Source organism: Microcaecilia unicolor, chromosome 2 (assembly GCF_901765095.1).
Source record: "Microcaecilia unicolor chromosome 2, aMicUni1.1, whole genome shotgun sequence".
NCBI classification, from domain to species: Eukaryota; Metazoa; Chordata; class Amphibia; order Gymnophiona; family Siphonopidae; genus Microcaecilia; species Microcaecilia unicolor.
Window position 1 is genome coordinate 81,682,259 of NC_044032.1, and position 18,816 is coordinate 81,701,074.

The 18,816-nt window shown below is 42.7% G+C and overlaps 1 protein-coding gene across 2 annotated transcripts in view; it reads right to left on the minus strand.

The window, feature by feature from the left end:
- The window catches only part of OXCT1 (3-oxoacid CoA-transferase 1), a 468,078-nt gene that overhangs the window by 405,883 nt on the left and 43,379 nt on the right, over window positions 1-18,816 (minus strand). For both annotated transcript variants that reach the window (XM_030193084.1, XM_030193085.1), the window contains exons 4-5: window positions 10,622-10,757; window positions 4,033-4,182 (exon numbers count right to left, since the gene is read on the minus strand). In XM_030193084.1, coding sequence (XP_030048944.1) covers window positions 4,033-4,182; window positions 10,622-10,757 — 286 coding nt within the window. The remainder of the gene's footprint in view (window positions 1-4,032; window positions 4,183-10,621; window positions 10,758-18,816) is intronic.

The window sequence follows — 18,816 nt, forward strand, 5'->3', positions numbered from 1 at the left end:
TGAGACCAGAGACGGAGGATAGAGGGGGGTCTGAGACCTGATAGGAGGGGGACCAGAGAGGGAGGGGGAGGGGTCCTGCGACCACAGAGAGGGAAGGGGAGGGGGTCCTGCAACTACACAGAGGGAGGGGGGAGGTATCTCTGGCACCCACACACTCTCTCTCTCTCACAGTCATTGTCTCTCTCACTCTCATACACTGTCTACCACACACTCTATGTCTCACACTGTATCACATTCACTCTCTGTGTCACACAGTCACTCTCAAACACTCTCTCGATCTCATACACTCTCGCTCTCACAGAGTGTCTGTGTATTGCACATACTCTCTCACAAAAACACTCTCTCTCACACACACTGTATCTGTGTGAAACACACTCTCTCACACTCACTGTGGCTCACATACGCACTCGCACACACTCTCATTCTCACACACACACTCGCACCCTCACTCACTCTCTCTGTCACACACACACATTCACTCTCTCACTCACAGTCACTGTCACACACACTCCCTCAAACATACACACTCCGAGGAAAACCTTGCTAGCGCCCATTTCATTTGTGTCAGAAACGGGCCTTTTTTACTAGTATTATGTATAAGCAAGGACTTTTGCAGTCATTTGCATAAAAGTGTTTGGTATGAAAGCTTTACAAGATCATAGTGTGCATGAGAATAGATAGTTATATTAAAAGTTGTGCACTGTGTTGGATATTTATATTTTAATATCACATTACATTATATAGAATTTAAGAACATTGGTTCTCCAGTGAATATAATGTAAATTTCTATGTATTAGATTGTAAACTGCCATGTAGGCTGCTACAGGGAGGGGTAGAAAATGTTTAATAAACTTGGAATTGTCATTATTTATTTGTTGCATTTGTATCCCACATTTTCCCAGCTATTTGCAGGCTCAATGTGGCTTACATAGTACCGTGATGGCGATCACCAATTCCAGTGTGAGAAATACAGAGTGGCATTACGCTAGAGTTCATGAGTGACATAGAGGCATATTTTCAAAGCAGTTTGGGAGGCTAAGTTCCATAGGTTTCTATGGAACTTTGGGAGGCTAAGTGCTTTGAAAATGAGCCTAATAGTAAATTAGCAAAACATGTGGTGTTATGTGGGGATATTTAAAGCTGGTGTGCTTCTGGATGGGGAAGGGGGTAGGGAAAGGCAGAGCTGATGCTTCTGGATGGGGGGAGGCAGTAGGGTAGGGTCGACGCTAGGCTACAGGGAGGGATGGAGGAGTAGGGAATGGTCGGGTTGATGTCAGGCTATAGGGATGGATGGGGGGCAGGGAAGGGGAAGGAGAGATACAGTAGGAGGAAGAAGAGAGGGAAGTGCAGATATCTCCATACTTCTATAGGAACTATATACCTTTTTTTCACATTTAAACATCACCTGCTGCAATCCAGATATGGCTCAGTAATTACAAATAAACAGAATACTGTAATAGCTGTGTCAAGGGGAGAACCTGGTACTGAGTCCATAAATCTTAACATAAAACAGCTGCTGGCTTAACCCCAATCAGGGCCTGGGAGGGATCAATAAAGTTTCTGGCCCCCATCTAAACCCAAGAGGTAGCAGTGTAGGGCATGGGAGGAGCACACTACCAGAACCCTCATCCACACTCTTATCACCTCTCGCTTAGACTATTGCAACTTGCTTCTCACAGGTCTCCCACCTAGCCATCTCTCTCCTCTTCAATCTGTTCAAAATTCTGCTGCACAACTAATATTCCGCCAGGGTCGTTATGCTCATATTAGCCCTCTCCTCAAGTCACTTCACTGGCTTCCTATCCGTTTCCGCATACAGTTCAAACTCCTCTTATTGACCTATAAGTGCATTCACTCTGCAGCTCCTCGGTACCTCTCCACTCTCATTTCTCCCTACATTCCTCCCCGGGAACTCTGTTCACTGGGTAAATCTCTCTTATCTGCACCCTTCTCCTCCACTGCTAACTCCAGACTCCGTTCCTTTTATCTTGCTGCACCATATGCCTGGAATAGACTTCCTGAGCCGGTACGTCAAGCTCCATCTCTGGCCGTCTTCAAATCTAAGCTAAAAGCCCAACTTTTTGATGCTGCTTTTAACTCCTGTCACATTTTCAAGGCAGACACTAGGTTCATGAGCCCTTGGGCCACTGCCGAGGAGCGGCAGCGGCAGGCAAAACCACCCCACACCAGAGGCAAGGCAGAACTCAGACAGGGACAGCTAGACTTCACCTGCACCTGACCACCCTTCCCCAGGAGTTGAGCTGTGGGGTGCAGTGGGGAGAGTGGCAAGGCGGGAGGGGAGGTGAGGAGACCGGCGCTAAAGAAGGCTTCCGGCTGGTGGGGGTTGGGGGGAGGCAAGGAGACCAGCGCTGAAGAAGGCCTTGGCTGGCGAGGGTTGGGGACCCCCGCCAAAGGTATTTGCTGCTGTGGGTTGCAGTGGGGGGAGGTGAGGCAGTGGAGGAGGGCGAGGTGGGGAGGGTGAGGCGGCGGGGTGGCAGACTAAAATGTGCCCCCCTACCTCGAGGTCTGGCTACACTCCTGTTTTCTTAAGCCAAGAACAATTAGGTTGATGTTCAAAAGTATTAAAGCAGTCAGCACCCGATGTTAATTGCATAAATATTTTTGTATTATTTAGTTTGAATGGGTTTTTTTTTAATTCACTGCCAGCTAAAGTTTGGACAGTCAACTCAATGGCTGCCAAAATGCAGGTTTAAATCAGGGATGCATAAACTCTGTCCTGCAATCCAGTCAGGTTTTCAGAATTTTAACAATTAATATGCAGATATCTATTTGTATGGACTGCCTCCCATTGTATGAAATAGATTTCATCTATAGTCACTGTGGAAATCCTGAAAACCTGATTGGGTTGCGGCACTCAAGGATCGAGGTTATGCACCTTTAATTTAGATTTTAAAAGGGTCAGGGGTAGGACCAAATTTTATCCAGATAGCAAGAAGATTGAGCTGCTGTCCAGATATAATTGCTTTTTTGAGGGAACATATTTATTTGTTACATTTATACCCTGCATTTTCCTACCTTTTTGCAGGCTCAATGTGGCTTAAAAAGTACCATAAAGGCATTTGCCATTACGGTTGATAACAAATAAAAGATTGTGTTGTAGACAAATGAGGTAGATGTGGTTCAGGCGTCTTGGCGTCAAGGGGAATGAGGATAGTTAATTGTCCAGTACGATCATTGGTTATGTTGTGTTGCTGGGTGTGGGGAGTTATGTTGGATCGGTGGGGTAGGCTTTTTTGAAGAGGTGGGTTTTTAATGATATCCTGAAGTTTAGATGATCATGGATTGTTTTCACAGCATACGGGAGTCCATTCCATAACTGTGCACTTATGTAGGAGAAGCTAGATGCATAAGTTGTTTTGTATTTTAGCCCTTTGCAGTTTGGGTAATGTAGGTTTAGGTAAGATCGTGCTGATCTGAATCTGTTTCTAGTTGGTAGGTCTATGAGGTCTGTCATGTATCCTGGGACTACGCCGTAGATGATTTTATGGACCAAAGTGCAGATTTTGAAGATGATCCGTTCTTTGATTGGGAGCCAGTGCAGCTTTTCTCGAAGAGGTTTAGCACTTTCAAATTGTGTTTTACCATATATCAGTCTGACTGCTGTGTTTTGGGCGGTTTGGAGTTTTTTTGTGAGTTGTTCTTTGCATCCCGCATATATTCCGTTGCAGTAATCTGCGTGGCTTAGGACTACTGATTGTATTAGTTTACAAAAGGTATCCCTCGGGAAGAAAGGTTTTATTCATTTGAGTTTCCACATTGAGTAGAACATTTTCTTTATTACGGTTTTTATTTGGCTCTCGAATGTGAGGTTGCGGTCAATTATGACTCAGAGTATTTTTAGGCTGTCTGAGATAGGGAGTGTGTGTCCTAGGGTGTTTAAGGTTGCGGGTTTGTAATTGTTATGTTGATGACAGCAATCCTAACTTTAAACAGATAAATTATCTCTTTAAACATAGGAATGCATATTTAGAGGTCCTAATGATGTCATGAAGGCAGCAAGGCTCCTCTTACCTCTTTTGGCTGGCTGCCAATCGCAATACTACCATCTTTGTTGTACTTAATAGGTGCTCCTCCCTCCTGTATTAATGTTCCATAACCAGTGGGTGTGAAAAATGCTGGAATCCCAGCTCCACCAGCACGAATTCGTTCTGCAAGGGTTCCCTACAAGAAAACAAACCCATAAAATCAGAAAACATATGAGACTGCATACCACAAACTAAGGTTCTGATGCTACTGGCATAGGGATTGATACTCCTTTCAACTTAAAAATAGGTTTGCTTCTTCACTCACCTTCTCTTCTCATATTAACTAGCTATGGAAGAAAACACTATTCAAAAAGAGACTGCTATGTCTAGTCAGATTATTCTTCGACCACAAAGTCTTAGCACTACTAGTCCAAATGTTAGTCCTACCTCCCTTGGATTACGGCAATGTTCTATTTCTTGGTATTAAATGTCAATATCAGAAAAAACTGCAAATCATACAGAACACAGCTGCTAGACTAATATACAAATTTAATAGATATACTGGTGTTTTAATTCATCTTAAACTCCACTGACTTCCCATAGCAGAAAGACTCCGGTTCAAAGCTGCTTGTTTAGTTTTTCAAATCTTACAGGGTTCCACCTCTGAACTGCTGACTAAGACCACTTCACTACATTTGGTCCAGTCTAACAGACTGAAAGAACAACTGATGCTACTGTTACCATTTCAAAAGACAATTCGAAATCAGAAGATTTTCAGCTCTCTGTTCCCTGTAGTTGGAGTTAAAATATAGAACTCTCCACCTACTGAAACTAATACCATTCAATTTGCTCTACACAATAGTCAACGAAATTGCTTGTCAATAACTTATTAAAGAATAGAAACCTCAACTGCAAGGGACGCCTATAAAGATGGCCTTCCCTTAAATGGCGGATAAGCTAAGTAGTAGATTTTACTGTGCACATGTAGTATTATACTTTTTCAGTATTGGTATGACATTAACCTAATGGAGTGTTGTCCTAGTGTATTTGTGCTATATAATTTCCTCTGTTTTTTTGGCTACAATAGTTTTTTCTCCTTGTTGGAGTTATTTGCTATTGTGACTTGTTTCAGAGGATTGAGTGAAACCTGTGATAAAAGCTGTTTAAGGGAAGGACATCTTTGTAGGCGTCCTGACAGTTGAGGTTTCTATTCTTTAATAAGTTATTGACAGGCAATTTCCTTGGTTATTGCCTAGAGCAAATTGAATGGTATTAGTTTCATAGTGTATTTTTGCTCTTCAGTATTTTTGATTTTTGAACTTTCTACCTATTCCCATCAGAACAGAAAACAGCTACCTTAGCTTCAGGAAGAGGCTAAAAACCTTTTTCTCTTCCCAAAGACTGCTTCATAACAATCCAATGACTTCTACCTCCTAGTATCCTTTCTTTTAATGTTTTTGGTCTCATGCATTACACCAATGGTCTCTAATTGTTCTCAAACCTCTCACTAACATTATCGACTTTTGTATCACCTAGAATGTAAACCGCACTGAACCCTGGAAAGGGGATATTAACGGTATACAAGAACTGATTTGATTTTTTTGTCTTTTAGATTGTAAGCTCTTTGAGCACGGACTGTCTTTCTTCTATGTTTGTGCAGCGCTGCGTATGCCTTGTAGCGCTATAGAAATGCTAAATAGTAGTAGTAGTAGTAGTAGATTTATGTTATAAATACTGTTGAAATATCTTTTTCATACCCCTCTCTGTTCTAGAATATACATGGCTAAGTCATAAGTCTCATCTCACAAGGACTGACATTTTTCTTTTTCTGGTTTACTGTATAGCATCCTGAACTGGATATAATACTGATTTTTACCTGATAAGTTGTAGATGGATGATATAAAAATATGAGTTATAAAAATCAGACCTGTGTACAACAAACCCACTGTTAATAGTGGGTTTGGTTTTTCATATATATATATACTGTCTTTATTCTCTATAGTACATGCTGTCAACCTCATTTATGCCTCTAACTGTATACTAGCATAATTTCACAAACAATCCAATTTTCAAACACAAGTTACATGAATAAAGTGAAGCTTCCATATCAGGTTATATGTACATATGTAACAGATGACAAGGTAAAAATGCACAACTTGACTGATGTTAAACAGCATTCTGTTTATATGCAGCACTTTATCCCAAGGGTAAAGGGTCCATTGAGTCTTCTCCATGTGATCTTCTACCTTGCTAAATTTTACAAATTTCTCTGCTCACAACTAGCTGCTTGCTTTCTAGCAATCTCTCTGGACTCCACTCCTTCCCCTACCCACCTGTACAATTAGCAAGTTGGGAGACAGGAGTGAAGAGCCAATTCAGACGCCTTTAATAGTGACACTGTGTCAAACGACAAGTCCATTTGTATGCCATGTCACTTAGGGCCAAGAGAAGTGACCTTGAGGATGTTTATTTTTAGCTTATTTTATAGTAGTAGCTCGAGAAAAGTAGACAAGGATATTGGAAGCTTTGTAAAAGTGGTAAAGACAAACCTGAACGGCTGGGGCGAGGATTGGTATCATACCTCTGATGCCATCCCAAACCTCTCTGGTTTTCATGGTTCTCTTCTCCCTTTTCCCACCCCTGTGGTTTTCATAGTTCTTTCTTTCCCAAACCTCCCCTAAATGAGAAATGGTTTGTTCAGTATGGGGAGAACTCATGATCCAAAACTCTGCATAAAGCTGGGTATTTCCCATTACTTCACATTATGGCTGAACAATCTAAGAATGATATTTCACCATTTATTCCATACAATTTATCAGATCATGTAGCAATCTACATAAACCCTGTGGAAAATATTTTCTGACCCATGGCAGCTCACTGCAGAGATAAAAAAAAAAATAGTGAGGTAAAAGCAGTAGTGTAGCCATGGGTGAGCCTAGATGGGCAGGGGCCCTGATAACCTAACACCTCCTCCCCCTACCCCAACCCCACATATGCTCAGCTTTCATGCATATGAGAAAACTGAAAATGTCCAGGGAGCCAGTGCTGGCAGCTGCTCAGGAACACTGCCACCAAATGTCCAGCTTGAAAAAGTTCTTGCTGGGAGGAGGTCTTCAGCTGGTGGAGCTTGGGAAACACTGCCAGCTCAGGCATTTATATTTTGAGTTTGGGGGGGCTTGTCCGGTGGAGGAATGGAGGTGCATAAAGTGGGGGGAGAGAGCAGGGGCAGAGAAAATTTTGTGCCCACTCACAAGGCCCTGAACTGAAAGTGCCTGCCTAGGACTACATCACTTTTGACTTTTCTTCATGTCACCCAGTCGCCTGCTTACCCCTCCCACCTTCTGTTTCTCAGTCTGTTAGGCGCTCCCTTCACTTTTCCTCATTTAGAACCTGCGCAGTTCATTCCCCTTTTTCCCCTCAGATTTCTTAGCCCTTCCCTTCAAACACAGGCTCAGGCCTGGAATAATTTAATTGAAGCCAGCCTGGACTCTTTTGCCCCTTGTCAGGCAACTGTTCATCATTCAACGTGGAGCTGAACGGGTAGATGTGAAGCGTCTGTTTACGCTTTCCAAAAATACTAGGACTGGGGGGCATGCTATGAAGCTACAATGAAGTAAATTTAAAACGAATCAGAGAAAATATTTCTTCACTCAACGTGTAATTAAACTCTGGAATTCATTGCCAGAGAATGTGGTAAAGCCGGTTAGCTTAGCGGAGTTTAAAAAAGGTTTGGACGGCTTCCTAAAGGAAAAGTCCATACACCATTATTAAATGGACTTGGGGAAAATCCACTATTTCTGGGGTAAGCAGTATAAAATGTTTTGAACTTTTTTGGGATCTTGCCAGGTATTTGTGACCTGGATTGGCCACTGTTGAAAACAGGATGCTGGGCTTGATGGACCTATGGACTTTCCCAGTATGGCAATACTTATGTACTTATGTCCTTCAGCTCTCTGGTCCATCGTGGACTGAGCTCGCAGAAATGCAAACTTTGTAGGGCAGAATGACTTTGGTACATTTGTAGATCAGACGTTACACATTGAGGGCCTATTCCATAGAGCTCTGCACCTTTAACAAACAAACATCAGAAATTAGTCAAATGGCAATTCTTTTCTAGGCAATTATCTCCTCGACCTACCCAGTATGGACTCTCTGTTTTTCGACCTTGTTGTTCACTCTTCCCTTATCTAGGCTTTCTCTCATGCATATCTCGGGGTAGATCTAGATTATGTTTTCTCTGTTTCTTTGGGCTCTTATGTCTCTTCTGTCTACCCTCTCAGGTGTGGGATCCCTCAGGGCTCTATCCCTTCACCTTTGTTGTAATCTGTTCTTCATCCCTCTTGACACTCTTATAAAAATCATTTAACATTAGATGTCATATTTATGCTGACAACATTCTGGGGGTCTTTTACTAAGGTGCACTCACGTTTTTAGAGCACGCTAAAAATAGGCATGCACTAAACGTTAGAGATGCCAATGCATTCCTATGGGCGTCTCTAACGTTTAGCATGTGCTCAATTTTAGCGTGTGCGCGCCTTAGTAAAAGACCCCCTCTGTTTCTGTTTCCCCTCTGAATATTGACTTGACCCCTCTCCAATCCTGCCTTTGTGATGTGGCATCTTGGTTAATCACCCATAACCTATAATTAAATCCTGACAAGACTACCACATGTTGGATCTTAAGATAGATGCAGGAATTCTTTCTTCCAGCTACAACTGTTTGCACAGTGAGCTGATCAGTATAGAGATGACAGTTCTCTTCTCTAACCCAGGGAATTAATCCGAAGCACAACAGTAGCTAGCCGTGATTCTTAGCTTCCCTGTAACCAAGTTGTACAGGAAGGCTTTGTGCTTTGGCACTATAAGATGTTTTCCCTTTAGAACTCTCAGATATGTCTACTGTTCACTAGTGCCAAGTAAATTCTTTTTTTCTTTGTCTTCCAAAAGTTATGATTGCACCTTGGTGCACTGTTCTCAAGTGACTCTTTTGGCCTAATCAGAACACATATTCCTGCTGTCCATTAGAAGGAATCTAGGCCTTCTAAGACAAAGAAGTCCAGTGTTGATCCAGACACTCTCCCTGAGCATGCTGGAATCTTCAAAGGGGCCCACTGGTGTTATCTCACCAGAGCTGTCTGTGTAAATCTGTCCGATGACCAGCTTCACCCCCTCAGATGAAGTGCAAATATTCTTTATAAATATCAATGTCAGCAGCACTGTAGAAAGAAAGTATACAGGCATCCATGATAGTTTTGCTCACACAGATGATTCAGGTTCAGGCCTGTATGTGACACAGGCCTCAGCTGAACACAAAGTGACACACCAGGAACACTCCTCCAGGACTACTGGAGTTTTGTGGAGCTTTATCTCCCAGTGGGCTGTTAATGGACTGTGATTCTAGTTTTATTTGTGAAATAAAAAGATTTATGTCTAGCAACTGCTAGTTTGATACTCTTCTGCTCAGTTTATCCTTAGATTATTCCTACCCAATGAAGTTCATTGGCAAACTGAATCTCAAGTGTCTTAAGATGAATTTGTGACACAACAGTGTGTTTTAAACTGTATTTCTATAGTTTGGCTAGCAGGTGGTGCATGTTTATGTTTTGAAGCTGCTGTAGAACCAAGGCTGTTTTCTTTGTTTAAGCCTTTTGGAAAGGCAGTCTGCAGCATACGTTCAAAGATTGTTATTCTGGGCTCTGATTGGACCAGGAGCTCATTTTCATTTGGATTTTACTGGCTTTTTCCCAGTCTTAGCCCAGGAGAAAAGAGAGACAGATCTCTTTGCTAAGGCCCTGTGATCAGTTAAATTTGATAATCTGTGAGCAGCATATTTCATGATCTCACCAGGTACTTTTTAGAAAGTAAACAAATGTTTAGATAGTTTTATAATTGATCCAAATTTCAGTTACTCGTTATTGCTACTACTACTACTACTACTACTACTTAACATTTCTAAAGCGCTACTAGGGTTACGCAGCGCTGTACAATTTAACATAGAGGGACAGTCCCTGCTCAATGAGCTTACAATCTAAACGACAAATAGACAGTCCGAAAGGGGCAGTCAAATTGGGGCAGTCTGGATTTACTGAACGGGAAGAGTTAGGTGCCGAACGCAGCATTGAATAGGTGGGCTTTAAGCAAAGACTGTTTACTGATTGCACTTTTTCTGTTTCACTGTTCAATTTTTAAAACAATAAACAATTTTCAGTTTGTTGACTCTGCCTATCTGGACTGATAAAGAATCCTGGTGCTTTGTGTAGAGGGTCTGTGAGTGCTTTCTAGGAACTATGGGACCACTGGGAGTGTGGCCCCAGTAACCACGAAATCATTGGGGATAATTTGAGAGCAGGAGACTCGCCCAGAAGCGGTTGTGACCCAGTTGGTGGGAGAAGGGTGCTAGTATAGAGAACAAGCAGCAGGAGCAGGAGGACTTGAGCTGTGCTGGGGATAGAACCTCTAAGTGGCTACGGAGTAACCCCAAGCAGATAGCTAGGCATTTCGTGACAGAATTAAATTGGGAAGACTGAATGGGCCTTACAGTTTTCATCTACCAACATATTCATATTTTACAAAACCTGGACAAGTTGGAAATTTTATGTAAGTAAAGTAGAAAAATTACTAGCACAGCCTCTTTACCTGAGGAACAAGCTCAACTTCTAGCTCCCCAATTAGATACTGTCGTTCAAACTCTTCATTCTCTCCAACGTATGATGATATCATTCGTTTTATCTGTTTAGTTTGAAGCAAGAGACCAAGGCCAAAATTGCCAACACTGCAGATACAAAAAAGAATCCCAATAATTGAGTTTTCTGAAACAACTTTTCACTGGCATGCAGTATAAAATACTTTTTGTGTGAAAAGTGGTAGTGCTCAGTTAGCTGACTGTGGCACCAATGCCTTTATATAACATCAGGCAGAATCAACTAAATGAGTAAGTGAGCCCGTACTAAAGCTCCAATTTAAGTCTCTCCATACATCCTCAAGTATACCACGATGAAGCAATGGGGCTCATTTTTGAAAGAGAAAAACATCCAAAAAGTCTTATAAAGCACCATTGGATGAATTTCTTCTCGAAACGTCCCAAATCAGTATTTTCTAAATCTATTTTGCAGACGTTTATCTATGTGTTTGGTCTGCAAAGCATCTAAATCACAAGGGGGTGTGTTAGGGGTGTTTCAAAGACAGGAGCAGGGTGAGCTTAGAGTGTACCTAACACTTGGATGTTTTACAGCCATACTGGAACAAAACAAAAGCATCTAGAGCAAAAACGTCAATGTTTTGGTCTTGACCTGTTTTCAGAACGAATAAGACACAAAAATGACCAAATGACCACTGGAGGGAATTAGGAATGACCCCCTTACTCCTCCAGTGGTCACTGACCCCCTCCCACCCCCCCATAGATGCTAGTGAGAACAATACTCACTAACATCTATGACAGCCTCAGCTGCTATAGCAAGGACCATTTGAGCAGCATGCAGGTTCCAGGAGTAGTGTAGTGGTAGGTGCAGTGCACTGTAGACAGGTGGACCCCAGGCCCATACCTCCCCCTACCTGTTCTTACACTTGTGGTGGAAACTATGAGCCCTCCAAAACTCACCAGAAACCCACTGTACCCACATATAGGTGCCTCATTCACCCATATGGGCTATTGTAGTGGTGTACAGTTGGAGGTAGTGGGTGAGTTTTGGAGGGCTCAGCAAACAAGATAAGGGATTAACAGTGAGATGTGTACCTGGGAGCATTTCTATGAAGTCCACAGCAGTGTCCCCTAGGGTGCCCTATTTCTCTCCTGGGATGTCTGGGAGACCAGTCTGCTAAAAATACTGACCTCTCCTACATCCCAATAGCTTGTTTTTCTATGATTTTCACTTGTACTGTCTTTTTTTCCCAAAAATGGCCTGAAAAAATAAACGCACAGATCACAAAACCTTTCTACAAATGGTATTTTCAAAAAAAGAAAAAAAGACATTTTGTGGTTTTGAGAATGGCCATATTACCTATTTGGATTTGGGACGTTTAGTGCAAAACCTCCAAAGTCCAACTTAGGGATCATATCAAAAATGACAAAAGAATTCATACAAGCTCCAAATAATTGAATCAGAAAATCAATCAGAACAACTTCTTACAACACATACGCAGGGACTCTAGGATGAAACAGCATTCCAGCACACACAAAAAAATGGAGAAAAAAACCTCAGTTGAACCACCCAGCCAACCACAGTTATAAGGCATGGGACAGTTCACCATCACAAGTAAAAAAAAAAAAAAAATCTCCACTAAACAAAGTGCACAAAATGACTTCTCAAACTGTCCAACAGAGTCACAAATGCAAGTGTACAGTCACAGGAAACAATCACTGTTCTAGTTTAATCATAACATGTTGGTGGCATAATACTCATTCATCCATCTCCTTATTCTTCAATCAGAAGCAAACCAGCATGTCCATAAATCCCATGTATCCAACAGGGATTCTCCATTTTGCCGAAGCTGTATCAGGGGTAGCGTTGGGGATAATAATCCTGTGTCATAGCCACTGTATACCAAACACCCCACTGGTGTTTGGTATACAGTGACTATGATACAGGATTATTTTTTTGTGACTCTGTTGGACAGTTTGAGAAGTCATTTTGTGCACTTTGTTTAGTGGCGTTTTTTTTTTTGTTTTTTTTTTACCTGTGATGGTGAGCTGTGCCCAGGTCTTATAACTGCGGGTGGTTCAACTGAGGTTTTTTTTCTCCACTTTTTGTGTGTGCAGGAATGCTGTTTCATCCTAGAGTTCCTGCGCATGTGTTATTGTAAGAACTTTTTCTGATTGATTTTCTGATCATATCAAAAATGCCACAATGTACCAATTTTTTATAAAAATTATTTTATGTATATGTACACTGCATACAACAGTGATCTGCACAATGTTAAATAAAGTTTCAACATAAAATAGACAATGAACTACAGTCTACGGTGCCAAGATTTAGGCACTCTAATGTCAAGCACTTAGCGTCAATTCTATAACAGTTTGACACCGAAGTAATTATAGAATACTAGCACAAATGTAACCGCTAGCAACAAATTGCACCACGAAGGTCACACAAGTTATAGTATTCTATAAAAGTTACATGTATAATTGAAAACACGCCCACACACTGTTCATGTTTATGCCCCTCTCACATCAATGTGAAAAGCAATGTTGGAACATATGTAACTGAATAGCACTTAACACCTTAGGAGCACAACTGATGCCTATCTTTAGGTGTCAATTTATAGAATTACTAGTAAAAAAAGGCCCGTTTCAGTGAGAGATGAAACGGGCCCTAGCAAGGTTTTGTTGTCCTGTGAGCCTCCTGTTCCCCGGGCCCCCCTGCAGCCACCCATGGCCACCGACCCAGCTGTCCCTCAGCCCCCCTCCAGGCACCTGTCCGCTGCTGGCGCTCCGTGATGCGGGTTCCATCGGAAAAATGGCCGCCGAGGGGCAGGGGGAGATGGCGTTTTGTCGAGTGTCAGTGCTCCGCCCTCGTCATCACGTAGTGACGCAAGGGCGGGGCACACACTCATAGGGAAAGCGGATATCTCGACGCTTCAACTTCCGGTGGTGGCTTCATTTAGAATGTTGGGGTTGTGAATTATGTGCAGATGGGGCATGGCTGAGGGCGGGTCTATGAGTGACATCCATGTGCATGAGTGAGAGTGAGTGTTGCTGACAGCCTAGCCTACCAACACTGCAGGGCTTCAGTGTTTCCCTCCCACAGAGTGAGCTTCAGAATGTTGCAGGTGAGAATTATTTATATAGATATTTCACACGTTAAGACTAAGTTCCTGTACCATAAAACAAAAAAACAAACTAAAATATTACTTTCTAAAGGATATAGGCAAACTATTTTTATGTAGATCTAGAAAACATAGCATCTTAAGCAAACATTTGAGTTCTGAGCCAATATATTGATTTTTATTTATAAAAATGTATTACTCAACTAAGAGATAATACTCCATACAACCTATAAAAATATTAAAACATATGATCAATTGAATACATGTAACGTGTAGAATATCACCACTAACAAAATTTAGGTGCACTTAGTAGGACAGACATGTAATACCCAGGAAATTCCTCTCCCACTGGATTCTGGGATTGTGAATTTCCTGTGTGTCAAAAGTAATGAGAAAGGGAGAGAGCCTCTTGTGACGACCACTGTTGCTGGGGAGAATAGTAGAGGGAGGCTCCCAGAGCCCAAGCCCTGAAGGAGGTAGGGCAAGAGGGAGATATAAGGACTGAGTAAGATGATATACGGGATTTTGGTTACCTGACCTCCCGCCAGGACCCAAGGGAATCGGGGATGGGTCCCAGATCTTTCAGTGAATTTCCGTTACAAAGCAGAGGTGACACTGATGACCTGGCTCCTGAGAAGGGGAGGGGAGGGGAGGGGGAGAAAGCAAGATAAACCTTGCTTTCTCTACCTCACCACCTCTCCCTCCACTAGTTCGTTCCCTTCTCTCTCCTTCCCCTCATTCCCTTTCCTCCTTTCCTGAAGTTACTATTGAGGAAACTACACTTCTCCTTTCTTCCTAAAAATGTACCACCTGTTCCTCTGATCCCATTCCCACCCACCTTCTTAATGCCATCTCTCCTACTCTTATTCCTTTTATCTGTCACATTCTCAACCTCTCACTTTCCACTGCGACTGTCCCTGCTGCCTTTAAACATGCTGTGGTCACACCTCTCCTTAAGAAGCCTTCACTCGACCCTACTTGTCCCTCTAATTACCGAACCATCTCCCTCTTTCCTTTTCTCTCCCAATTACTTGAGCGTGCTGTTCACCACCGCTGCCTTGATTTTCTCTCCTCACATGCTATTCTTGACCCACTACAATCTGGTTTTCGCCCTCTCCACTCAACCGAAACTGCGCTTACTAAAGTCTCCAATGACCTATTACTGGCTAAATCCAGAGGTCAATATTCCATCCTCATTCTTCTTGATCTTTCCGCTGCTTTTGACACTGTCGATCACAGCATACTTCTCGATACCCTGTCCTCACTTGGATTCCAGGGCTCTGTCTTTTCCTGGTTCTCTTCCTACCTCTCCCTCCGCACCTTTAGTGTTCACTCTGGTGAATCCTCTTCTACTTCTATCCCTCTGCCTGTCGGCGTACCTCAGGGTTCTGTTCTTGGTCCCCTCCTCTTTTCTATCTACACTTCTTCCCTTGGTTCATTAATCTCATCCCATGGCTTTTCCTACCATCTCTATGCTGATGACTCCCAAATCTACCTTTCTACCCCTGATATCTCACCTTGCATCCAAATCAAAGTTTCAGCGTGCTTGTCTGACATTCCTGCCTGGATGTCTCAACGCCACCTGAAATTAAATATGACCAAACCCGAGCTTCTCATTTCCCCCCCAAACCCACCTCCCCGCTCCCCCCGTTTTCTATTTCTGTTGATGGCTCTCTCATTCTCCCTGTCTCCTCAGCTCGAAACCTTGGGGTCATCTTTGACTCTTCTCTCTCCTTCTCTGCTCATATCCAGCAGATTGCCAAGACCTGTCGTTTCTTTCTTTACAACATCCGTAAAATCCGCCCCTTTCTTTCCGAGCACTCTACCAAAACCCTCATCCACACCCTTGTCACCTCTCGTTTAGACTACTGCAATCTGCTTCTTGCTGGCCTCCCACTTAGTCACCTCTCCCCTCTCCAGTCAGGTTCAAAACTCTGCTGCCCGTCTCATCTTCCGCCAGGGTCGCTTTACTCATACTACCCCTCTCCTCAAGACCCTTCACTGGCTCCCTATCCGTTTTCGCATCCTGTTCAAACTTCTTCTACTAACCTATAAATGTACTCACTCTGCTGCTCCCCAGTATCTCTCCACACTCGTCCTTCCCTACACCCCTTCCCGTGCACTCCGCTCCATGGATAAATCCTTCTTATCTGTTCCCTTCTCCACTACTGCCAACTCCAGACTTCGCGCCTTCTGTCTCGCTGCACCCTACGCCTGGAATAAACTTCCTGAGCCCCTACGTCTTGCCCCATCCTTGGCCACCTTTAAATCTAGACTGAAAGCCCACCTCTTTAACATTGCTTTTGACTCGTAACCACTTGTAACCACTCGCCTCCATCTATCCTCCTCTCTTCCTTCCCGTTCACATTAATTGATTTGATTTGCTTACTTTATTTATGTTTTGTCTATTAGATTGTAAGCTCTTTGAGCAGGGACTGTCTTTCTTCTATGTTTGTGCAGCGCTGCGTACGCCTTGTAGCGCTATAGAAATGCTAAATAGTAGTAGTAGTAGTAGTGGTGGAGAGATCCCAGAGGGAAAAGACACCCTGGGAGGGAGAATAGGAGACAGGAAAGTCCTGTTCTTGAGAACTGTAAGAAGCAGGCAGAAAGGCCAGAAAGGATTCCCTTGAAAGGACCTTGTATGAGGAACGAAATTGGAGGGTCCTTACTTAAGAATGCTGAGAGTTTCTGTGGTCTGGACTGGGACTTTTGACTGTGGAGTGAAGGAGACTAACAAATGGATGAGCCAGAGTAAAGAGCTGAAGTGGAAAACTACAACACCTTTGAGTTTCAACTGGTAAATATATACAAAGCTAATCCCTTGTGAGCATTCCTGGAGATGTGGTTAAACACTGGAATGTTCAGTAAAAATTGTGTTCATATCATAATCTTATTATTATTATTTATTGCATTTGTACCCCACATTTTCCCACCTTTTTGCAGGCTCAATGTGGCTTACAGAGTATAGTTATGATAACGTTATTACATGATTTAAAAAAAAACTGAGGTACAAGAGGATTTAGATGGAAAGGTGTTAGGTAAAGTCGTGTGAGAGGTGTTTTTTTGGTGTACTTGGGTGGTTTAAGGAATGATTTGTTTCATTGAGGGTGACTTTTGTTGGTTTTGTTGAAAAGATGTGTTTTCAAAGCTTTGCGAAAGCTGGTTAGGTTAATCATGGTTTTCAGGGCCATGGGTAGTGCGTTCCAAGACTGTGTGCTTTTGTACGCAAAGGTAGTAGCATAAGCCTGTTTGTATTTTATTCCTTTACAGCTGAGGAAGTTCAGATTGAGGAATTTGCAGACCGATCTTTTGGCATTTCTGGGAGGTAAGTCCACTAGGTTTAACATATATAGTGGGGCATCTGCGTGAATGATTTTGTGTACAGTCGTGCAGATCTTGAACTCAATTCGTTCCTTGAGCGGGAGCCAGTGCAGTTTCTCTCTTAGGGGTTTCGCACTTTCGTATTTTGGTTTTCCAAAAATGAGTCTGGCTGCGGTGTTCTGGGCTGTTTGGAGTTTTTTGATGGTCTGTTTCTTTACAGCCTGCATATAGGGCGTTACAGTAGTCCAAGTGGCTTATTACTAATGACTGAACTAGGGTGCGGAAGATGTTTCTTGGGAAAAAAGGTTTTATTCTTTTGAGTTTCCACATCGATTGGAACATTTTTTTCGTTGTATTCTTCACATGGGTGTCGAGAGTGAGGTTTCGATCAATGGTGACTCCAAAAATTTTCAGATTTTCTGAGATAGGAAGTGTGCAGTATGGTGTGGTTATTGTGGGGTAGTTGTTTGTGTTGTATTGGGAAGTGAGAACTAGACATTGAGTTTTTTCTGCGTTGAGTTTTAGCTTGAATGAGTCCGCCCAAGAGTGCATGATCTGGAAGCTCTGGTTGATCTCGTTGGTTATTTCGTTTAAGTCACGTTTGAACGGGATATAGATTGTAACGTCATCGGCATATATGTAGGGGTTAAGGTTTTGATTGGCTAGGAGTTTGGCTAATGGTATCATCATTAGGTTGAAGATAGTTGGTGAGAGGGGGGATCCTTGAGGAACTCCGCATTCCGGTATCCAAGGTGGCGATCTGTCAGTGTTCGTTGTTACTTGGTAGGATCTGGTGGTGAGGAATCCTTCCAACCATTTGAGAACTGGGCCTCTGATTCCGAAGTATTCTAGTAGGTGTAGCAATATTCCATGATCCACCATGTCAAAGGCACTAGACATGTCAAATTGTAGTATGAGTATGTTCTTGCCGGTTGCGATCGTTTTTTTGAATTAGTTCATTGCCGACACTAGTACAGTTTCAGTGCTATGATTTGATCGAAATCCTGATTGAGACTCATGTAGAATTGAGTGTTTGGTCAGGTATTCCGTGAGTTGTTTCGTCACTATGCCTTCCATCAATTTTGTTGTGAGTGAGATAGAAGCGACTGGTCAGTAGTTGGTTAGGTCCATTGTGCTTTTATTGGTATCTTTTGGCAGCGGAGTGTGGAGTGAATATTTACAATTACAGACACTAGTGATAAAATGAATGCTCTTCTGGGCTACCGGAGACAATTCCAGCCCCAGCCCATGCCCTATAAATTGAATTATGGACCTGGCTCCCCTCAAGCTTGGCGGGGCCTCTAAGTAAGGCCCAGAACAACTTCCCATTAGGGCCTGGGTTACAGACATATTCCCCCATAGCTTCAATCAAGAACTCCTACTACTACTTATTTCTAAAGCGCTACTAGACGTACGCAGCGCTGTACACTTGAACATGAAGAGACAGTCCCTGCTCGATAGAGCTTACAATCTAATTAGGACAGACAAACAGGACAGTCCCTGCTCGACAGAGCTTACAATCTAATTAGGACAGACAAACAGAACAAACAAGAGATAAGGGAATATTAAAGTGAGGGTGATAAAATAAGGGTTCTGAACAAGTGAATAAGGGTTAGGAGTTAAAAGCAGCATCAAAAAGGTGGGCTTTTAGCTTAGATTTGAAGATGGCCAGAGATGACAGTTTTCATGCAATCTGCACAACTGTTAAGTTCATGGGAACTTTGCACCCCCTAATACCTAGGGTTAAT